Genomic DNA, 24390 nt, shown 5'->3' with positions numbered 1-24390 from the left:
TCCCATGCAAAATCAATAAGTCCAAAAGACTTTAATTATGATGAATTGATTGATTAAAACTGGGTTTTATTAATTTGGGTAAACACGGAACTCATTTTCCTTTGGCGACCGCAGGGCGGCGCAAATACGCCGTAACAGTAAACGGAACGCATGGAAAAACCTGGGACCTAACGGTTGTTTTCATTTTGTTTAATGGCACTAAATGAACTAAATGTAAGCGATGGTCTGTTTCATCAATTAATCACCCAATAAAACGGTGCATTTTTGTTTTATATAAAATACAAAGGGTTCGCATTAGCTTTCGCTGGTTCAGACTTCCGCGCCATCTTGTGGTCATACAGAATGTCACTAATACTCATATCACTCTCCAGGTGAGAAGTGTTCATTTCAGTGTAATATTATAAAAAAAAAAAGACATTTGTGAGCCAGTATGTTCTGTTTTTTTTTCTGCAGTATTTTTTATCCTGCTGTGATAAATGTGCAATAATATAGCAAGTCAGACAGGCATTGTACTGAGTTTACTGGTGGTTTGTAAAAAAAATACATTTGTGAGCCAGTATGCTCTGTTTTTTTTTCTGCAGTATTTTTTATCCTGCTGTGATAAATGTGCAATAATATAGCAAGTCAGACAGGCATTGTACTGAGTTTACTGGTGGTTTGTATTTCAATGTGCGACTCCGCAGTCTGTAGCTAATGTACTACCCAGCTCTTTGTGAAATGCCTATATGCTCCGCCTCCGTTACTCTCTCGAATCCCATTGGCTGAAGGGGGTGTCACTCGCAGTGTTGCTCTGCGTACGCATTGCTGATTGGTTACTTTCTGGATTCTCAAGTTACAGTAGCAAAGCAGACGCATTGCTAGTTTAGCATAACAGCTAAATCCATCAGCAAATCGCGAGTAGATGCGTCTGTCAGCGGGTAGTGAGCTCAAAGAAGGTAGCTATATTCTTTCCATTTCCTGTGAGGTGTATACATTCATTTCGCGGAGAATGTTGTCGTCGTGATGTGAGAGTAAGTATGAACGCGTGTATGCTACTGTAGCTGTGGTACACTGGCCCCGTGTGTTCAGACTTCAGCTGAGCTGCTCTAAGCGCACTAATGGCAACATGGTCTCACTCGCGTGGGTCTGTTGGTTTAGCTGGCTGTGTGATTTAGTTAGCTGGGTTTTTTTAAGCTGCAAGCATTAAATCAAACTATTCAATGGCATAATTCACGCTGTATAGCCGTATAAACTAGCACGCCACCTAAATAACGCTAGCTACCTAGCGTTTGTTGTGGTACTGAAGTTGCCTTGGTTAGTGCTAGCTAGCCACGCTAGCTGCATTAGTGCTAGTTGGCTCTCGTGGTCTATTTTACACTTATTCAACCAAATTGTTTTAATTGTTGCTTATTTACAAGCAATTCCCACAAAAGAAAAAGCTAGCACCTAATCTAGTTTGCTTGTTTTAGCTTCGTTATGTTGTTTGAAGGTAATAAACCAACCGTCTGCTCTGGGTGAGCTTGCAAGCAAGTGCTAGCTTCCTTGCTAACGCATGGATTCGGAAAAAGGTATTGAAGAGTTTTAGCAGATGTGTGTAGCAAATTACTACAATGTGAAATAAGCAAACTGCTGCTTTTACGTGACTCAGGAGACGTGTGCTGTCTTGTCTATGCAGACAATGCTACTAACTACCAGTTTCATTGGCCGATTCTGCAGCCACAACAGCCTGGCTCTTTTGTATTGTGTGGGAAGTCCTGTCTGGTTGCCCCTCAACATGTTAACAAACAGCAAGTTCAGACTGCCAGTTTCTTGTGGTACTTTTGTACTGAAAGCCAAATGTGTGTTTGATGGGCTTGGTCCATCTTGAGCTGTAGCTTAATAGCTAGATAGCTCCATAAGGAAGATTTGCCATTTTGCTTTTTAGTGGCCATGACCTTCACGTGGGATGGGCATGCTTTTATACCAGTCATTTTTATTGTTTATACCTTTTTGGTTCAGTAACTCAAACATGGTCCAACATCTTTAGAAATGTTCAACCTTAACTTGTAGGCCACTAAAACTGGAACCCCTTAATCAAAACCACCAACAGATCTGAAAAGCACCTAAATAACTTTCGTTATTTAATATTTGGTTTGTAAGATTTCATTTCGCCATTATCTTGTCCATTTTGCAGACCCTGCACCAGCTGTATAAAGACGTTCAGTCTTAGGTCTGGACTGAAGGCCCATCTGCTGTGCACATTTTGGGCTGTCCTTTTATTTCAGGATGTGAAGTAGGCCGTAACAGCCTTGCATAAGAGTGTAGACTGACTCCATCTGGATCTTTTTTTATTTTGTGTTGTTTTTTTTATTTTTATTAAGGTGTAAATGAACAGCCTGGGGTTAGTGGGGAAGTCGAAAGTCGGCCCCCCTCAAACCTGGGTGGCTGTTTTGCCAGGAAACCTGCCTCTTGCGGGTGGTACTTTGCGCTGGAATGGAAGAGGTAGCATTTAGGGAATGTAGGTGTTAGCTTACTCGTTGTAGTGTAATGCACAATATGATGTTATGGGCTTTCTCAGGACACAACTGCATTATATTGATATTTGATATCTTGATAAACATTTTGTTTGCTAAACTTAATATATGGGATCTCGATAGTTTAATAAAATAAAACTATGAGCGAATCCAGTGATACATGTTTGGTGTAATTGTCGTTTTGTCTGCTCTTTCCATAGAAGAAAGAATTATCTGGCAGATTTGGACCTGACCATTAGATGAACTTCCCTTCATACGTACTTTAGTTTTCTCTGTGTGGAACAATGGCCCTCATCACGCTTTTTTTGCCATGTGACTGACCACCTCTGTTGGATCACAAAAATGGAGAGAAAACGTCGAAAGAAATGAAAATGTAAGCCATGTGTTATTCAGGCTTCACCAAGTTCCTTATCTGACCTATTGCTACGTTTTGAGGACCATTTAGTCACCTTTGCTTATGTTCAGCCATGTTCATGCAGTGATTTAAGAGACATTGACACTTTTGGACTTAATTGGATGGGCTATGAACTGAACCAGACAGCAGGCATCATGGCCCCAGTCTGCCTCTTCCTGTTTGTGGCTCTGCTGGTGGGGCGCTTCCCCCTATCTGGCTCTGAGGAAGAGCGAGGGCCTTCCGGCTCATCCTCCTCCTCCTCTTCTTCTACCACGGAGGGATTCTTGAGCTCCAACTGCTCTCAGCTCACCCTGAAGGTGGACTTCTCCTCCAAAGTAGTGGAACATGGTAAGTAGAGCAACCTGTTTGTCTTTGGCATCAGACACTCTTATTCAGTCATCTCTGTCTGTTTAGTGGTCCATGATATAACTGTAGTATGCCTAAACACGAATTTGGTCTTGGGATTAGCATTAGCAGCACAGTTAAGGGATCTGTTTGAACGTGTGTGTTGATCTGGGTTTAGAGAAGGTTAATTCTGGGGTCACGCAATCACACTCTCCATACTCTTGAGGCACCAGTATGGAGCATACGTCTTGATCTTTTTTTTCTTCTTTTTTTTCTGCCACATACTTATGTTCATGATTTCCAGAAGGCCTTCATTAGTTTGATTAGATGCAGAATGCTAAACTGGAAATAAACAAGGCACTGTAGGTTTTCATTGCATGAATACATTGGATGAAGAGGTAAAGACTGCCATCATTTTCTTAAATTATATTGTGCGTTTTGGTGTCCAAATACTGTTACACTTGGTTTTGTAATGATCTTAGTGATCACTGAGGCAGCGTCAGTGTATGGCACTATATGCTTTTTATGACCTATCTCTAAACAGCTTTGCCAAGTGTGTGTTGGTGTGAAGCTTTCCAAATGTTTTTCTTTCCTTTCAAATTATCAGCAGTCACTTGTCTGTAACTGTGAGATATTTGAAAGAACATTTTGTTCAATGTAGGAAACACTGATATCAATTTCTAAAATGATTTGATAAGACAAATTAGGCTTGGGTTTATCTTGAAGATTAGAGTAATATTTTTATGGCACAATTAAATGAGCTACCTGGTGATTGTAGTCATTTGTATCAGAACAAAGGGTTCTGTTCTTTTGTTTGTACCTGTGGGCAAGACCCACGCAGTGCTAACCGTTAAAACTAGCTTGCTAATTTACTGTACTGGCCTGGGGGGTCCTCAGGCCCTGCCCATTCATTGGCTGCACCTCCTCTCCAGCTGATGGTGTGAGTGTTCGTTGGCCTCTTGCCAAGTGTGTACAAGTTCCTAGAGCCAATTTGAAGGCCTAATGTTGTCCTGGACTATGTGTGCGCGCACACGCACAGACCAGGGCATAAATGGTATTTATAGTGACCTGATTATTGGCCTCTGAATGTAGTCTTTGTGCCAAACCCCAATGTTTTATTCATTCACACTTCCTCCACTAGCAGCAGGGCATTATGGGACTTGGGTAATGGTGGTAAGAGGTCAAGGGCTTACAGAAGGACTTTTATTTTATTTCTCTGTGTTCTGGATGGAACTCTTAAAAGCTGACGTTTAATAAAATCAGCAGTACATGAATTACGTCATTCTGAGTTTCTGAACAATTTTCTAATTTGTACTAAAACCTAAAAAACTTAAAAAGTGTGCCTAGGAAAATAAAGTAAAATGCTAAATGCACATTTCAGGTCTGGTTCTAATGGCTAACTTGCCTGACTAAAATAAGAAATGTTGAAATATATGAAAATATTCTGTGAAACATCCCACAAAGCAAAATGGAAAAGCCATAAATTAAAAAGAGAAGTGCCAAGTGGGGAGTGCACATACCCTCAGGTGTTGTCCTATATCTTAACCATCAGTGCAGATAAGTAAGCCTGTACCTGGGCCATATAGGTCAGAACACCCCTACCACCATAATAAAAAAATAAAAGGCTTGTGTGAATGGCTCGTCATGCAGGGCATGTATGAATAGGCGATTCATGCAGAGGAATATGCCATTGGCACAATCCATCCCTGTACTCCGTTGAAAGCCTGAACGTTACCAAATCTAGCTAGTGACACCACTGATTTGATGCAGGATCTACAAATGGTAATGATTTAAGGAGGTAAAAAGTCTGCTTGTGAAAAAGCTGAACTGAAGAGTGCCCAAACTCATGTATTAACAGAATAAGTGGAAAACTACACTGTGTACTGAGGATGTCAGAAGTTACAATTCTTTACAAATGAACAGTTATTAACTTGATAACTAGTAAAATACATCTATCTTGGCAATACAGTTCTGGTTTCAGATATTAAGTATTTTAGATTTTCAGTACTGTCTTGAACTCTTTCTAATCTGAAGTCTCAGAAATGGGTGACCACTCCCTGTTATGATGTTACTCTTTTGTTAATGGTGAAACTACTTGTCTGTTGTATTTTTGTTGAAAACCCAATGTACTGTTCATTGTTTTCAGCTTGACAGAGTTGGGCAATGTGAGGAATGTTAATGTAATTCTGATAGTAATCGAAGAAAATGGATTCTAAATTTCTTCAAATGCAGGACCAGATTGCCGCCTGGTGTTTCTGTTTTAGTTGCCATACTCTGGCCAACTTGTTCTGTACAAAGGTTTTCTTTCTGAAGTCATAGCTGTTCCTGCGCCGCTAACGGGAAAAGTCTAGAAACCCCTCTTGTGAGGTGTTCAGCATAACGAGTTACATAAATGTAGTTTGGGGAGGAATATGGGTGTTTCTCCTAACCCACCCTGTCATACCAGCTCGCTTGCTTTGTCAACTGGGTTCTCCCTCTTGTTACAGTTTTTGTGCAAGACTTGTTTGTGCCGTGCAGAATAGGATGAAATATGAGCTGACATTTTATCTCTGCTTTCCTGGCCCCTTGTGGAAAGCCTTTCTTTCATAACCTCGAATTTCCAAGGTTTGATGCCTGCGTTCATGACTTCCATTGGTTTAATCGAGTTGTAAAGAGTCCTTGTGATCTTCAGACGCTTAAAAAACCATTTTTAGCTATACCATCCATCAAATAATCTGGCATTGTCAGAATTGCTTCTTTCACATGTTCTATACTGTCTGTTTCCAGCAACGTGTATTTTAGATAATTACAGCAAGATGTTGAATAAAAGAAATCTGATTTGTCCTCTTCTCTCCCTCTCCTTCTTGTCCACTCCAGAGTACATCGTAGCATTTAATGGCTACTTTACAGCCAAAGCCCGCAGTCACTTCATCAGCAGTGCCCTGCGAAGTGCCGAGGCGGTGAACTGGCGCATCATGGAGCGCGAGAACCCAGCCAGTGACTATCCCAGCGATTTTGAGGTTGTGCAGATCCGGCAAGATGCTCACAGCAGCTTACTCACGCTGCAGGACCACCCCTATATCAAGAGGGTCACACCCCAGCGCAAGGTCTTCCGCACCCTCAAACTGCTCAGTGGTGGGTGTAACCTTTTATATGGAACATTTTGTATTGCCTTTAATTCTTACTGTGTCCACTCCTGTTGCACACTACACTCTCCTGAAGGCTAGCCTGTCGTGCAGTGGTCTGCACAGCATTATTACAATGGGCCCAGTCTGAACCTCGTCTTCAAAACTTCAAAAGTAACCTTTCTTTTAGAAAAGTTGGAAGCCAACTGGGCCAACATAGTGACTGTTTACAAACTACATTAAGCATATCCTTGATGAGGATACTTAATGAACTTAATCAATCATGTTACCTTCTCATGGCAAATCTACTTACTAAATCTTTGAGTTTGATCATTTTGTTATATTCAAACTGTTAACTTGAGTTTCTGTGGGCAAATCCTACCAATACCTTTAGTTTACGGGCCACAAACACACACCCACTCGCACAAAACACATATGCAAAGTAAACACTTTTGTTTCTCTGTTGTTAATTTGAACGGAAGGCAGCAGCTGTTAATGGCTCAGAGTAGGTGAAGTAGAACCCACTGTTCCACCCCAGGGAGAGCAGCAGGGGGCGGAACACAGAACATTGACGGTTTATGTGTGGCTTGAGCTAGAGAGGAAATAGCCCCCAAGAGTCAGCAGTGAAAGAATGCTGTGTCTCTGCCCTACATGCGTTCCTCCCCACACCCAGGCTGAAGTCACACTAACATGTCAGACTGCAGCCACTGTAAAGAGGCTTTGGAGTTCTTAAACTGTTTACCCATCCACCAGTTCCCACCTACAAATCAACTCAACAGCCTTCACACCCACGTTCAAACCAGGATTTGAAGTAGGGGTGGACAAAATGCATTGCTGTACAGTGAAGAATTAGTCTGAAGATTTGCAAATGGAAGAATTAATGTAAGATAATGTTATCAGATAAATGATGTGCTCATTTATTAGGCAGAATAGAAAAAAATGGGATTTAGTAAAATAGGGGGCGGGGGGGGCATACAAGTTTAAATTATTAAAGCGTTCTTTGATGTCTATATACATGCATGTTACTTTGGTTTGAGCGCAAATTCCCAGATGCATGTTTATACATCCAGTTACAGCTATGATTTGACATTGAAAAGAACCACAGATTTCCTTTATGCTGACTCATGAATATTTTAACAGGCTCTGCTCTGTTCGGCTCTGATTGGTTTACAGTGAAGCACTGTGATGGCTCATACACAATCAACATTTGTAGCCACACTAGCATAATCCCTTTTGCTGATCTCATTTCACTTTCTCACGCACCACTTTCTATATCTCCTTTATTCACATAGCAGCTTGGTTGTGTATCCTATGCTGTGTGCAGCAGCATTTTTAAAATAATTTCTCTCTCCACACGAGAAGGTGAAATTGTCCCTAAAGTGTTCACATGATTCTTGTAGTCCAGGGGACACAAATACAGAGTTTTGTCTGACTCAACAAAGAAACACATAAGGAGAATGTGTGCAATTCGGAGACCGCTGCATCAACTCCCCTCATCCCCCCCCACCCCATGGTAAATTTAAAAGCTTTTTTTGTTTTTCCTGCGAGGGGGAAAGAAAGTTGGGGTAATGTCTAAATGCGCTAAATGCAGTGCAAAGATGAAACACATTTTCTAACAACAACATCAAAGGATTTCAAAAACAGGCTTCCAAAACTTGATGTTCAACATGTAGCAGGAAAAAAGCTTTCAAATTTACCATAGGGTAATGATGCCCACATTCACCTGATCAGGCAGAGATGTAAAAAATTTAGAGTTCTCATCCAAAAGGGGCCTTGGATGTTCTCTAACAGCGTAAACAATAAACTAAAAAGTAATCTTTGTTGATAGTTGGTAATGGCCTTGTGCAAGTTCATTGTAATGTCAGCATATTTTTTAAGCTACATTTTGCACATTTTAAAAAACAAAATTCTTCACCCTAGAGAAACCCTTTCAAAACCCTCTGTTTTCAGTGGCTAAAAATGCTGTGTTAATGTGGACCAGGCCTTAGAATGTCAGTGTACTGAGGGATCTTAGAGAAGTTCTACCTAGTAACCTCTGTTTCTTTTCTTATGCCGTAATCTATCAGTCTGCAGTGTGCTCGGACCCCCCCTTTATCAAAGTGCGCAGACCTTGCTGTACTCTGGTTAATAGCAGCTAGTCATGCCGCTTCAGTAGGAACGTGCTACAGAAACAATTAAGTGGCCTTCAGCCGGTCCTCTGGTCGGCGTCTGATGGACACAGGAGGAGCAGTAATTATCATTAAACTGCAGCAGGGCAAGAGCGAGCGTGGGAGACTCAATTTTAATACAATTATAGTTTATGGAGGGCTCTCCTCAGGGCACGTCCTCTTAAAATCAGTGTGCAGTGCTCATGTAGAGAGGCTGCCAGTCTTGTTGGTGCCGCTCGAGATGATCAGCATGGCAATTTGGTCTCACTTGATGCCCACTCTCCCACTCTATACTGGATTAAAATGTGGTGTGAAAAGAGCTCTTTCCCTCTCTGCATGCCCGCTTTTGCATAAACATCAACTTATGCCTCAAGGTTGGATTGCTATTGTCTCCTTGTTCTATAGTGCCACTAGGAGCTACTTAGACAGAGAGTTGAGAGCAGCAGCTACTCACGCATCTATTAGCCAATCATTTACATTGCCTGTGCTTAGCGAAGCTGGCAGGGAGAATGCTAATTTGCCATGGGTTTGCATTTATTGTTAGGGAGATGATTATAGTGGCATGCTTTGATTGCGGCGGTACAACAAACGCCTGGGTTGGTAAATCTGCCTTGTTTATCATTGAACAAGCCTTTCTCCAATCATCCCTATTCAATTCGGTGTTTAACCTTTTAGCGCTGATTGTAATGAGAGGTGATTTGTTGTTCTGCCATGCCTTTCTTTTGGGATGATGTCGCAGAGCTCTGGGTAATGGAGGGGGGAAGGTGTGTGTGAATAGTAAATTGGATTTTAAATGCAGAGTTTGATTGATTGTGTTTAGGTAGATGGAGGCGGGCCTTTTAATCAAGCTAATGTTGCAGGCATGAAACCTTTTGGTGGTCTGTTTGTCAAGAATAGTTTGTATGAACTATAATTCTTTTATTCTTTTTTTATTTTTTTTTATTTTTTTATCTGAATCTCCCTTTTGCCCTATTTAGCGGGAGGTGAAACCAGCTCCTCCTGTAATGACACGCGCTGGGTGCAGAAGTGGCAGTCATGGCAGTCGTCTCGGCCGCTGAGGAGGACCAGTCTCTCTTTGAGTTCAGGCTTCTGGCATGCCACTGGCCGCCATTCCAGCCGCCGCCTGCTCAGAGCCATCCCCCGCCATGTAGCGCAGATTCTACAGGCTGATGTGCTTTGGCAGATGGGCCACACTGGTAAGTTGGGACTCGTTAACTTCACTTAGATGCAAAGCAATCAAGGTGCATATTTGTATCAATTAGGACATCCCTTTCTACAGCTAGTAGGCTCGCAAGGTCTAGTGTGCATAGCAACATGAGGTTGCATATTTTACGCTATATTACGTTTCTGATAATCTTGTAAAGGTGTTTTTTGTGTGATGGTGATGATATACAGGCATTTAGTTATAATACTTTCTGACTTCTCTACAGGTTCAGGAGTAAAGGTGGCTGTTTTTGACACTGGACTAAGTGAGAAGCACCCACACTTTAAAAATGTTAAAGAGCGGACCAACTGGACCAATGAGAAGACACTGGATGATGGTAAAATTCCAAAAGATGGAGACATTGTAATGCCGGGTTTTGTTTGTGTTCCATTGCTTTAAAATGTGTGAAAGTATTACACAAAGCAGAGGTTGAGTTTGCGCTTTTTCATGTAATTACTTTTTCTGTATAGGCCTGGGCCATGGTACGTTTGTGGCTGGGGTCATAGCAAGCATGAGGGAGTGCCAAGGCTTTGCTCCAGACTCTGAGCTGCACATCTTCAGAGTGTTCACAAATAATCAGGTACACACGTGCACTAGATATATGAAATATATTTATTTACTAAGGATGCACACAAATGAACATTAGAATCAAGTTGGTATCATAGTTTCTTTTAAACATTTGAAAGTAAAATTAATGTCAGCGTTAATGTCAGTTAAAGGCTATGTTTATCTGTAATGCTAATCTAGGTCAATCAACTCTCGATTTTATTACATTTTGTAAAGTTTTCAGACACTGCTCTGGCCCACAAGTCGCATATTGGTGCATCCCTAGTACTTACTGCTGAAACCTAATGTGTTGCATAATATTTGTGTACTAATTTGTCAACATATACACTGATCAGTGTGTTGCCTCAATTTAGGTTGAAAAATTATATCATCTGGTGCTTACTCTATTATCAGCTAATGTTTATATGGTTCTTTATCAGGTTTTTTTATGCTGACCAGTAATTTTCAATGAAGCTACATAAATGGAATACATATTCACCAAGCACTTTACCTGTACTAATTCATACTTTTATCCAAATCCAATATGTCCATTGTGTTGCAGCATTGGATTCATAAAATGGAAATATGTATCCTGGTGTAAAGAATCTTGTGGGGCAAATATTGTGGGGTCAGACTTTGGTGGCAACAGCTAGAATCTATTGACCTGCCTCGTGGCAACAGTGTAGGCTGGAGGCTGTATGATGGTGTTGGGAAGGTTTTCTGGGCATACTTTGGCCCACTTAAACAGCAAGCAATCATTGCTTGAATGCTACTGCCAATTTGAGTGGTGTTATATACGATGTGCATCCCTTTATAGCCACAATTTATCCATCTTCAAATGGCCTGTACGATGATGCGCCATATCACGACACAAAAGTTGTCTCAAAGTTATTTCATAAACATGACAAAGAGCTTAGGTGTTCTTCAGTGGCTTACCAGTTACCAGATCTGAATCCAATAAAAACACCTTTGGGATGTGGTATAATGGGAAAGTAAAATGAAAGTGCTTTTGAAAAATGTACAGATTCTTTTGAATACAATCAAGTTAACATGGGCCATCAGGGTTCCAACATCTTGTGGGCCCCATGCCCAGAAGAATTGAAGCTGTTTTCCGGGAAAAGGAGGCATTACCCAAAATTAGTGTTCCTTGTAAAGTGCTTGGTCAGTGTGTTTAGTATTCTGTATGCTAAACAAATATATTGAGAGGGAAGGCGGAGGTTTGGAGTCAATTTCAAGTTTGAAATTGAAATAAATGCAAGTAGAATTGCTATACATATGCATAAGAAGAGAATATGTTGAAGTACACTATTTATTTATTCATTTTTTTCCTTGCTAGCCCTGCATATTGGTGAAATAGGCCCAGCTTCCTCCTGGCCCATAATACACTGTAGGGAACTAGATCATAACCTCATTATAACCAATCTGAAAGGCTTCCTCAGCGGATGCCAAAAAGGAGATGGGTATAAATCTGAATCAAACACAAGCTCATACATCAGACTGACTGAACATTTCTCTCAGGTGTCCTACACCTCCTGGTTCCTGGATGCTTTTAACTATGCCATCCTGAAGAAAATTGATGTCTTGAATCTCAGCATTGGAGGGCCAGACTTCATGGACCATCCGTTTGTGGATAAGGTACATCAATAATCCCTTACTAGTGCAGCCTTTATAGAAGTTAGACGTGTGATGTGTTCAAGATACTGGTCTCGGTCACTTGCATGTTTGTGCTTAAATGTTTTTGTTTTTTTTTTCGGTTTGGTCTCGGCACAATATCTCGAAATCCCAGTGTAAAGTTGAATCGGTGCAGTTTCCTGGAAAAGACTAAGCATAAATGATAGTATATCATACATGATGGCAAATAACCTTCACAGCCTAGCTCAGCATCAGTACTTACAGAAGGAAAAAATTGTTAGACAAGAATGCCTCCAAAGCAAAAGCTCAGTCAAAACAGAGTAGCACATTGAAGGCCAATGAGAATTAAATGAACTGGACATGGTTCCTAGACATGGTTTACCACTGTATTAAGCAACAAATGAGTCCTAACGCTATTCTGGCTTTGCTGCAGGTTTGGGAGCTTACAGCAAACAGGGTGATCATGGTGTCTGCCATTGGAAATGATGGCCCTCTCTATGGGTAAGTGGCTTAACAAGAGCAATGATAAACATGGACTGCCTAAATCTTAGCTACGGGGCCCTCCTTAATGTTTAGGATTAAGACACATTTCTCCTTGATTTGCCCCTTTGCAGTTTTCAATTTCACAGCAAACCAATCGGATGTGACTGAAGTACACGTTCCGGGCTTTAATTTATGGGTATTTGCATACATTTATGTTTTACAATGTTGAAATGATAACTTTTTTTAAAAATATATAATTATTAGTATATATAAACACAATCACCCTCATTTCAGGTCATTTGGCTTTACAGGCGTTGGGTTACTCAGGTGTGTTCCATTGCTTCGTTATTGCAGACATTAGATACCTTGATAAACAAGAATAAACTATTAGAGACATCAGTCAATACTTGGGATCACCAAAAACACAACTGTGTGGAATATCTTTAAGAAGAAAGGATGCATTGGTGAGTTAATCGCAACTGTTAGGCCAAGGAATCTTCACTATGGTAAGAGAAAACTCCTTGATTGTCAAAAGGATCAGAAAGAGCTTTTAAGAGGCAGGTTTATTTGTCTGAGACTACTATCTGCAGAATACCTCGTGAACAGAAGTACAGACGGCACCCTACAAGATGCAAACCACTAAACAGATTAAAAGCACTCAAAAGAGCTGCAGAATTCTGAGAAAAGGTCTTGTGGACAGACTAGACCAAGATGAACCTGTATCAGAGTGATGGCAAGAGCAAAGTGTGGACACACAAAGAAACTTCCACTGCCGCAAAATCCAAAGCATACCACCTAATCTGTGAACACCCTGGCGGTGAGGGTGTCATGGCTTGGGCATGTTTGGCTTTTACAGCTACTGGTGCACTAAACTTCATTAACAGTGTAACTGCTCAAAGCGGTAGCACAGTGAGTTCTAAGATGCATAGGAACATCTTATCTGCTAAAGTTCAGTACATTCCTCCAAAGCAAGATCTGAAGACAAGCAACAACTGAAGATGGCTGCATTAGAATCTTGGCAGAGCATCACCAGAGAAGATACTGGGGAAACTAAGGAAGAAAGTGTTGTAATTTCAACATGGTTAAAAATGTGTGCATTACCCTTAAATTAAAATCTGGATTGTGTACTTTAATCACATCTGAATGGTTTGATTTGAATTGGTTTGAAAAAAATTTTAATCAACAGAAATATCCAAAACATTATGGACAGCACTGTATATCTGTTTCTGTAGCAGTGACACCTGGTGCGACTTTTAAGTGTGTGTATATTTGTGTGTGTATATTACAGCACTCTGAACAACCCAGCTGATCAGATGGATGTGATTGGGGTTGGAGGGATTGATTTTGAGGACAACATAGCCAGGTTCTCCTCCCGGGGAATGACAACATGGGTACGTCCTGTTTCATAGCAACCTCATTAAACTCCAGCTGTCTGCTAAAGGCGTGTGTAGGGCCATGTCAGTACATGCTTGCAGATTTTGAGATGACCTAGAAAGGGCAGACATATCCTGCTTAGTTTCTGAACTGGAGAGCCACTGTTTCAGCCTGTTCACCTCAGCCAAGGGTGCAAAGATTGTAGTCGGAGATTTGCTTACACTTTTTAAGTCTTCTACTCTTAAGAGACTTCAGTTGTTCATGAAAGCATGAATAGAAACCTACTTGAGGGAAAAACAGCATGTCATCTCAACTGTGGTCATGTTTTAATATTAATTCCCTGAAACAACAAATGTGGAGGGTTTAGGCACCTAAGCTTTATTTTAAGTACTTTAAGTGTCTTGTGAGCTAGTTTAAGAACTGAAGCATGGTTCTAGATTTCTCCTGGACGCCCCCAAGCCAGCACATGGATATATTCAATTCCTTCAACAGCTCACCTTAAGCACTGATTTTAAATGGTTCTAGACTGCCATGAGGATAGCATTGGAAATGTTTAATGAGCACTGAGGTAAAACCACTCATTGTATGAATATTTATTCTAATAATGGCGTTTTACTGTACAAATAAAAATGTACTGCCTAGACAAGGTGCTTTTCTCTCTCTAACGTTTTGCCTAAAACCTTTGCACAGTACTGTATGTTGAAGTTTTGTAATATTCTTGCATAAATCAAATTATTTCCAAAATGTTATTTATTTCTCCATTTCACTATTCCGTCTTGTTCTCTGCCCCCAAATCATGTGGCCCTAGTTTATAAAAAGTATATTGTGCTCTTGTTACTGTTAGAATGGATAGTTCATGTCTCTCATTCTCTCGCCCTCTCTTTTAGGAGCTACCGGGTGGCTACGGCAGGGTGAAGCCTGATATTGTGACATATGGCTCTGGTGTACGCGGCTCTGGGATGAAAGAAGGCTGCCGCTCTCTGTCCGGCACCAGCGTGGCCTCCCCCGTGGTGGCTGGCGCTGTCACATTGCTTGCCAGGTAGAACACGCCAACGCAAATAAAAGCCTTCTCTCTTAGCCTTTCTCTTTTGATCCACAAGCTGTTTTCAAAGCATTTGCTTTCAGACATTCAGCTTTGGAAAGAACAGAGATAGCAAATGGTAGGGTGGTGAAATTTGATGCTGAAGGGAGGAAATGAGGCTTGAAGAGGAGGGCTGTTATGGCTGTTCTAGCCCACTCTTCCCCTGTGCTGCTTTCTGTACTGGCCTTAAAGCCAGACTGCGTTGCAGTCACTGTCTGGAGATAACCACTCAAGTGCTCAGGGCCAGACTACACATGTAGTATGAAAGGCAATTATCTCTGTGAAATTCTCAGTTCTTAAGGTTTTTGAGATTTCATATTTAACTCAGAAGTTCAATTCTAAAGAATCTAATGCTCAGTGTTCATTCTAGTTGAGTGTCTCAGTGTCTGTTAGCTGACTTAACAGAACTGGGCAGTTAGTGTGATTTTAATTTGTGATGATAAGACACCGTTTCTGAACAGGGCTTTGTCAGTCTCCTGATAAAATGACCAGAAGTGTTCAGGACGGATGCAGGTGGTTTGTCTCTAAGCACATGGTGCCCCCATTGTTGATAGATTTCCTTCGCGTCACTGAAGTCAAAAAGAACAAGGACAGAGTGAATTAACAGAATCAATCTCTTATGCCTTGGGAAAAGGGCTGGCATGGTCTCCTGCACGCTCTGCCGTTTTTCTATGTAGGTCGCACCTTGAAATGAAATATGGCTGCAGTCGTTTGATGGCTTTTCACCCCACACCGCCATTTTGTTTCTTAATCTCATTTCTTGGTTCTCTGAGGTGCTTAACCCATGCCCTGTCCGTATGTCAGAACCCTTGCTTCAAGCTGAAGCTCAATTTTAAAACATTATTGCCCCCACTCAAATGATTTTAGCTTATATAGAGCTGATCTCTTCGGTTTTTAAGGAGAACATCTAATCACGTTCCATTAGTTTTTCATTTGTTTATCTCTCTTTTTCTGTCTTTTTCAGTACGGTGTTGAACAGAGAGCTGGTAAATCCAGCCAGTATGAAGCAGGCCCTGATCGCATCAGCACGCAGGCTGCCTGGAGTCAACATGTTCGAGCAGGGCCATGGCAAACTGGACCTGCTCAGAGCCTATCAGATCCTCAACAGCTACCGCCCCCAAGCCAGGTAAGTTATGCGCAGACACTCTTTTTCACTGAAGCACACTGTTTCTCCTCCCTGCGTTCTGTTTAGGTAGCATAGCAACGCTATTTGTTATTCATGCACGCTATCCAACCCATTAGTGTTCACTTATAGAGTCTAAATCACTATTCCGGCATGCTTTTTAATCATGTCAGTGCACTCAGTATTCCAGGTTGAACCCAGCTCATTAGACTCATATTCCAACTCAATGAAGCAGAAGATCTGTATCTACTCATCCCTTACAGTGCCCTCTGCTGTCTCTCCGTCTAACCCTGTATGTAATGGCTTTTTACAACAGTCTCAGTCCCAGCTACATTGACCTGACGGAGTGCCCCTACATGTGGCCCTACTGCTCCCAGCCCATCTACTATGGTGGCATGCCAACCATAGTTAATGTCACCATCCTGAATGGCATGGGTGTGACTGGCAGGATTGTGGACAAGGTAAAAACATTTTTATTATTAATTCTCAACATTTGTACATCTTTCTATTGTTTGAAAACTGTGGTATGGCATTATACCAACATCATATTAAAACCATTTCATTCAAGCCACAAAATTGGTTATGTATATATTATTGAAAACATTTAAAGATCATTTGAGCATTGAATATAAGCTATTAAGCACATTCATATATGGATTTTTTTAACTATTGTGTTGCATCGTCTTTCATTTTAAAGCAGCATTATGTAGCATTTTGTAGAAAAGATTTTAGGGGGAGCTCAGGAGTGAGAAATGTCAATTTTTGCATAATGTTGCTTTAAAGCTCAACAAAAGTTTCCCTGACTAATGAACTATACCTGTCTTCCCTCATTAGCCGATCTGGCAGCCCTACCTGCCCCAGAATGGGGATCATATAGACGTGGCAGTGTCCTACTCACCAGTGTTGTGGCCATGGGCTGGCTACCTAGCCGTTTCCATCTCTGTGGCCAAAAAAGCAGCATCCTGGGAGGGAATTGCTCAGGGTCATGTGATGCTCACTGTGGCCTCACCTGCAGAGAATGACGTGAGTAATTTGCCACTAATGCCTCCAGTGTTCCTAATGGAGAGCAGCTGTTCTAAAACCTGCAGGATAGCCATGCAATGTTAAGATTACTTGTGGTTAGAGAAATGGTCAATGTTATTGTGTGAGAGATATTATTGTGTACTTGGAAAGTGGGTAAAATACATTTGTTGGTACTGTTTAAGATTTTTTTTTTAAATACTCAAAGCAGTACAACAGTAGTGTTGACTGTTCACTGTGTTTTTGAATTTATGTAGTCCTCAGTTGGAAGGGAAATGACTTCAACAGTGAAGCTCCCAGTGAAAGTGAAGATTGTGCCCACTCCTCCTCGAAGTAAGCGGGTGTTATGGGACCAGTACCACAATCTACGCTATCCACCTGGCTACTTCCCCCGAGATAACCTGCGGATGAAGAACGACCCACTCGACTGGTAGGTTTATGCTTCCATACGTTTAACCATTATCATTGTAAATAGTAAATTTACAACAGAGGGCAATATTTTGTAAAATTGTGTGTGTGTGTGTGTTACTTGCTTATTTATTGATGACTTTTATTCATATACACTTGCTTCTAAAGGAATGGAGATCATATCCATACCAACTTCAGAGACATGTACCAGCACCTCAGAAGTATGGGCTACTTCGTTGAAGTTCTTGGCTCACCCATCACATGTTTTGATGCCAGTCAGTATGGTAAGTGTTAGGATTAACTGCAACACAGTACTAATACATAACATGCATAACCTGCATAACATTTGTAATGATTATTTGCACAGCTGTACAGATGTTAATTCTCTGTAAATGTTTATATCATCGTATCTGTACATAATAGTTTGTACATAGATGTCGACGTAGGCCGCATATGAATATACAGTATTTATACCTGTACAAGTACAGATTTCTGATTACATTTTTTTCTAACAGCTCTTTATTACTTGTTGTACTTTTTAAACTTATTAATCTTTATTCTGTTATTGTTTTGTGTATTTTTCTCTCTTAGTGTAATACTTTTTAACTGTCTGATTAAGATGTCCTAAATGTGTTTTAAATGCAGGGACTCTGTTGATGGTGGACAGTGAGGAGGAGTATTTCCCAGAGGAGATCACTAAGCTGCGCAGGGACATAGATAATGGCCTGTCACTCATCATCTTCAGCGATTGGTACAACACTTCAGTCATGAGGAAGGTCAAGTTCTACGATGAAAACACCAGGTATCACTGCTTATCTATGTCATTCTCTCAGCATAAAGAGGCACAGATCAGTTCATTGCTAGTCCTGCGTTTAAGAAGGGACACTCCTCAGTAACGTTCTGCACTGTTCCTAGAGAATAAGTCAGACAAATGTTTCAATAAGCTTTAATATTTTTTTTAAAAATGCTCTTAATTGCACCAAATAAATACTCTCTTGGTGCTTCGCAGAAAGGAATTTGTGAAAACACTTGAAGCCTGAGCTATAACAGTGTACTTGCATTTATAGGCAATGGTGGATGCCGGACACAGGGGGCGCCAATATACCAGCTCTGAATGATCTCATCTCTGTGTGGGGAATGGCCTTTAGCGATGGGCTATATGAGGGAGACTTCACAATGGCAGACCATGACAGTAAGGTTTCACTCAACACACTTTCTCAGAATGTCTTTTATAAGAAACCTTGAACACTTTGTTTCAGGGAACACAAATTTAGGGACTTATTTAGCTCTTGGTCTTGCTCAATTTCTAAATTATTATTTCATATTTGTTGTTATTTGTTATGTTTTATTGCTTGTTTTGAGGCCTGGTATTTGAAAATCACTAATTGTTATTAGTAACAATTGTAAGTTTAATAATGAAGTTAATTTATGAAGATCCTGGTATGCAAATTATTCTCAATCCTTTTGTAGTTTGTAATTAGTGAGGTATATTACCTATAGCGCCTGAAATGTCTTTTATGCAAGCTGGACCGGTGTTTTTTTGTTTGTTTGTTTTGTGCCGGTGAGTTTTGTAACCAAAGAACCATGAACAGATACTAAATTTGACTCTTACTTAAGCACAAGACCACCACATTCACTACTTGTGTTGGGCACACATGGAATTTGGCCTCCACATTTAATCCTTCTGTGTGGTGAACGCACACATACACAGTGATATAGTGAGCACACATACCCAGAGTGGTAGACAGCCATCGCTGGTTAAGGGCCTTGCTCAAGTGCGAAACAGTGACAGCTAGGTGAGCCCAGGTATCAAACCCACAACCTTGTCACCAGTAGCCCGGTGCACTAGCTACTGAACCACCACTGTCTCAAGTGCTGCCAATTACACACTAATTACATGTAAATTAAGGAAAAATTCATGCTCAATAATTTGCATAACAGGGTGGTAAGGTGTTTATTTTGCATCATTACAATTAAGAATGCAATTATAAGTGATTTTCACATAACAGACCACTAATTACACACTAATGAAGGTCATAATAAATAAAGCTTAGTGCATAGTAAAGGTCTTTTGTGAATAAAGCTCAAATTAAGGCTTTTTTTTAAATTACAAAGACCTTATTGAACTGTGAATTTAATAAAGCCCTAATTTGTGTTCATTAAAATACATTGTCACTGGAATAAAAACCACTGCCTGTTAAGCAACCTAAAAAAAATCTGAGATAATTATACTTAAATTTTTGGGAGACAGTGTGTGTGAAAAATGTGTACAGTTCCAGCAGTGTTGTTTATGCATTTTAACATAACGTTCCACCTCTCCCTCTCGTTAGTGTACTATGCCTCAGGCTGTAGTATTGCACGCTTTCCGGAGGACGGGGTTGTTATCGCACAAACCCTAAAAGATCAAGGTAACCGACACTCTCTCCTACTGCACACCTCACTACTGTTTCCATGGATACCAGTCATTAGACATGTCTCTTTTTTTAGTAACGAACACACACACACAGACAACCCTAACCATGTTTCTGCCCATGACTTGAATTCCTAGGACTAGAGGTCTTGAAGCAAGAGACTGCAGTGGTGGAGAGTGTTCCTGTGTTGGGACTTTACCAGACACCCTCAGAAGGTGGAGGACGCATTGCACTGTATGGAGATTCCAACTGCATAGATGACAGTCACAGGCAGAAAGGTATAGTCTTTGATTTAGGATCTAAAACTCCATACAGGACAGTGGTGCTCTACTTGATTTGGTGTCAGTTTACACTCATTAATTTCTCTCTGTGTGTCTGTCTGTGTGTCTGTGCCTGCATCTTTAGACTGTTTCTGGCTGTTAGATGCCCTGTTGCAGTACACGTCCTATGGCGTGACTCCGCCCAGCCTTCTCCACTCACAGAATAAAGTGACTCCTCCTACAGGCACTGACAAGCCCTTACCAGAGAGGCTGGAGGGTAAGGCTTCAAACTTTTAAGATAGTTTCTGCATTGAGTGAAATATATAGTTTTGCTAAATATTACATTTTAAATATTAATATCAAATATTTTACCCAGTGACTGTATGCAAGATCATAAGATCTACAGTCCCTTAACACCAGGGCAATTCATGCAGTTTGTATCTGAACTCAAAGATAGTTCGATCATTTTAGTCCCATCCAGACCACATTTGTGTGTTTCCAGTCAGATGCCACTTCTTCTGCTAAATAGCTCATGCTTGCTGACTCATGCAGGTTATTCATTACTTTGTAGTAGGTATGGTTTGGGTGGTTGATCATTCTTGTCACTGCAGTGACACTGACATGGTGGTTGTTAGCATGTGTTGCGCTGATCTCATTGGATCAAACACAGCAGTGCTGCTGGAGCTTTTAAACACCTCAGCATCACTGCTGGACTGAATAGTGCAGCAACCTTAAAAATCCGGCTAATGGCGCCCTGTGGGCACTACAAGGTGGGACTCCTACAAACTGGGACTCTGATCATTGAAGAGCAAGGTGAAATGAGATTAATAACGTATGCAGAGTAATCTGCAATTATAGAACTAGAAAGTGCTCCTTCATGGTAATTGGAGATTATAAAATGGACAGTGGTATTAATATGTGGCCGATCTGTGTATGCGACCATGCTTGATGATAATACTAATTGTAATAATGAGAACAGTTCACATAAAATAATGAAAGCAACCATGCTTTTATAAGTTATTAGGGTGAAATATTTATTGAGCTTTTCTCATTTTTATAAAACATTTGAGATCATGTTCAACAGAATCTTGTAATAACAATATTCTAATCCAGATAGAATCCTGATTCTCAAGACGTAATTTACTTCTTTTTTTTTTAACCCCTTGAACCCCATTGTTCAGTTGTTTCTCTTATTATTCAGTTAATAACTATGCATTTTTGTAGGTATTATGAACCTCACATGTATAAAGGTAAAAAGACTTTAGAGAGTTGGACTGCAACTTTTTATTTTTGCAGGAAACCACCTCTACCGCTACTCCAAAGTGTTAGAGGCCCACCTGGGCGACCCAAAGCCTCGCCCTCTTCCTGCCTGCCCTCACCTGTCCTGGGCCAAACCTCAACCGCTTAATGAGACAGCTCCCAGGTCAGTGCCTATGCCACCCATACTGCTATAACAGCAGGGCCTGACAGACAGGGCAGGACATGACTGATGCAATTGTTCTCTTTGCAGTAACCTTTGGAAGCATCAGAAGTTGCTGTCTGTGGACATGGACAAGGTGGCGCTGCCCAACGTCAGGGCGTACCGGCCCCAGGTGAGACCCCTGTCCCCAGGGGAGAGTGGAGCCTGGGACATTCCTGGAGGTGAGCTGGGTTTACTTCTGTCAGTGATTTAGACTTTGTTAGGCCTGATGTTTGTGCAATTTGTCACATGGCAACCTTATATTTCTGAAGTGGTACTTTTACAGCAAAAGGAGGAATGCTGTTGAATGTAACAAGATTTTAGTGTTTTTGAACTTTTTATTGTTCCAGTACAGGACAAGTCAAATATTTCCAAAATTAATGTTTTACATGTTTTGTTCCTTTTTTTTGTGTCTCCTCAGGTATAATGCCAGGTCGCTATAATCAGGAGGTGGGTCAGACCATCCCCGTGTTTGCCTTCTTGGGTGCTATGGTTGTGCTGTCCTTCTTTGTGGTGCAGCTGACTAAGTCAAGGAGCAAGCCCAAGCGCAGAAAACCTCGCATCAAGCGGCCCCTCTGCCTCCAGCAGCAGCAGCAGCAACAGCAGACCATACACACAGGCAAAACCCCAACTGTGTGATACTGCCTCACACCAAAACCTTAACATGCCAGGACTTTGACATGGCATGTTTGTGTGTGCCATTTGTTGGAGACTGAATTGCCACTGACACGCTCTCTTATGAACCTGAAACTGCCGCCCAGACCCCTAGTTATGGGGTTTGCCTATGGACACCAATGTTCCTTTCTCCAAAAGAGCCTTTCGTTCTAATGACCAAAATCATGGACCTTTTTAATTTATTAATGAAGCTCATTTGATGATTCGACCCATGCTTTGTATGTCAAACTGGAGAACCATGAAAAAAAAAATAACTACACAAAAAAGGCAGTGTTATGAAGATCTACCTTTTTGAACATTTCCACACCTCTCAGTTTTTGTATTTTTCGGTCGAATTTTGGGATTTAAGTCAATTGGTCTTTTTGTGTCCTGTTTTTGTTTTTATAAAATGGGCTAATGTTTATAATTTTGTAAATAGCATCGTGATTTTCACCTTGTTGGTGGGGTAGCATCAGCAATATGTTAAAATATATCTCATCCGTAATAAAGCAGCACGCTTGTCTCTGCCTTTTTATTGCACCGAAGCGCTAGTATCCTTTTGTATTTTATGTTTGTCCTTGAGGTCTATTTACAACATTTGTGGTTTTATGTTTTAAATACAAACAACTACAAAATATAAACAAGCTGTTTTGAAGCTTAACTTGGATTAGCTGAAGCGAATTGTACATTTGAAACCCTATTACTACTTCATTGCGATACAGCGAAGGAAATTCAGTGTTCCATTAAAGCCAGTGGGCTTAATTTTGGAGAACAACGGTTGATATTTAACCAAGGTAACGACACTCGGCTGCCGGACCAAAAGACAGAAAAAACAAATGCACCTTGTACAGCATCCCAACATAGTGATGTTGGTCAAGCCTGTTGTAGGAGGCTGGCAAAGGGCATGCAATCACCAGTTGTGGCTACCTAGCTATATTTGCCTTGATAATGTTACCTAGCATAGCATTTTGAATTATGCACAAATCTCTATCATCCCACTGCTAGCAAACTAAATTTTTTTTATTTTTTTATTTTAAGACCTTCATGGCCAGTAAACCCTTTGCAAATGTTGTACAACCAAATAGCATAATGTCAGAGAGAGCATGGTTATGGCAAGTAATTAGCTTTAGAGTGGTTAGTGTTAGCAAATGTGTGCTATAATTGCTGCTGCTAAGCAAACCAGTTGTGATTATCGATCCCAAGCTAAGATGAAATGATACGGAGTTATTTCTGAAAGTGCAAATAAGTCAGTTATCTCTCAGTTCTCTGAGTTCTCTTCACCCTCCAAACACACCTTGTCCCCTTGCTTGATCTAAGATTTTTCTGTTCAGCTTTTGTGAGGCAGATCTTTTTGTTTTTAGCTGTTTTTTAAGCCATCTCTGCTTGACCATGTGTGTAGTTCAACACATAGCTAGCAAGCAAGTGCCAGATACGCAGTCTCCCCTCCGCCACCCCTTCCCCATCTTGTGCAGGAGCACAAACACCTCCTTTTGCTGATTAGCTGGAATAATGTTGTGTGTCCCGACCTGAGCCACTGTGTTTGTTTCCCTTTTACAGAGCCAGATCTGAGTAGAAACACCAGGACACTTCAGTGGTTTTCCAGGACAAAAACAGACGAGTGAGGAAACGGTCACTGAATTTTACAAAAAGTATACTGAATGGAATCATATACAGCACCTATACGGGCTTTTTAAAGTAGGGCTGTATGATAATTTCAGAATTATCAGGTTTTGGCTGATTGGCAAAAGCAAAATGCATTTCACTCTCATTTTAAGCCTATCATTTTTAACTGACCACACCACAGAGTTTAAATACGGTGGTCTAGTGTGCCTGTAGGGGTTCATTTCAAGTAGGAGCTCAACTCCTATAATTCCCGAAGTGTTTAAAGACTGAGACCAACTGATTAAACAAGTGAAATCAAGGGGAATCTCATAGTGGAGACACGTGATGACCGACCCCTGGTTCGAACTAGTCTCTGCCTTGACACACCTGATCCAGCTCATCTGATCGTTATTAAGTCCTTCGGGATTTAGATCAGGTGTGCTGAGGCTGAGAATGATGTAAACCTTCCAAGGCACTGGATTCTTAGGACTGAAGTTGATTAGTAACCAGTGTTCTAGTGCTGGACTATTGCTTATTTAACAGTGTTTGTGACCTGTAAAGCAGTACATCAACCCCCACATCTGTCCACTACGAAATGAAAGGGACATTTGTCAAAGGTAGGTTAACACAACTTGCTTTTTATTCCCAGCG

The 24390-nt window shown here is 40.9% G+C and overlaps 1 protein-coding gene across 2 annotated transcripts; it reads left to right on the top strand.

The window, feature by feature from the left end:
* Window positions 1-835: 835 nt before the first annotated feature.
* On the top strand, window positions 836-22682 carry mbtps1 (membrane-bound transcription factor peptidase, site 1). 2 transcript variants are annotated; one of them, XM_072695487.1, is made up of 23 exons: window positions 836-935; window positions 2693-3234; window positions 6088-6345; window positions 9460-9678; window positions 9913-10023; window positions 10157-10266; window positions 11751-11867; window positions 12298-12365; window positions 13636-13738; window positions 14609-14760; window positions 15767-15928; window positions 16242-16386; window positions 16760-16948; window positions 17203-17375; window positions 17522-17637; window positions 17999-18155; window positions 18421-18545; window positions 19684-19761; window positions 19902-20042; window positions 20170-20301; window positions 21321-21447; window positions 21535-21665; window positions 21905-22682. In XM_072695487.1, exons 2-23 carry the CDS (start codon window positions 3009-3011, stop codon window positions 22120-22122), a joined length of 3258 nt encoding a protein of 1085 aa, XP_072551588.1. In that variant the 5' UTR covers window positions 836-935; window positions 2693-3008; the 3' UTR covers window positions 22123-22682. The 2 variants fall into 2 exon arrangements, with proteins under 2 accessions (XP_072551588.1, XP_072551587.1); XM_072695486.1 differs by having other exon boundaries at window positions 836-1010.
* The last annotated feature ends 1708 nt before the right edge of the window (window positions 22683-24390 follow it).

The sequence above is a fragment of the Salminus brasiliensis genome, chromosome 13 (genome assembly GCF_030463535.1).
Source record: "Salminus brasiliensis chromosome 13, fSalBra1.hap2, whole genome shotgun sequence".
NCBI classification, from domain to species: domain Eukaryota; kingdom Metazoa; phylum Chordata; class Actinopteri; order Characiformes; family Bryconidae; genus Salminus; species Salminus brasiliensis.
The sequence above is the reverse complement of the archived record's forward strand: the minus strand, read 5'-3'. Positions and strand labels throughout refer to the sequence as shown.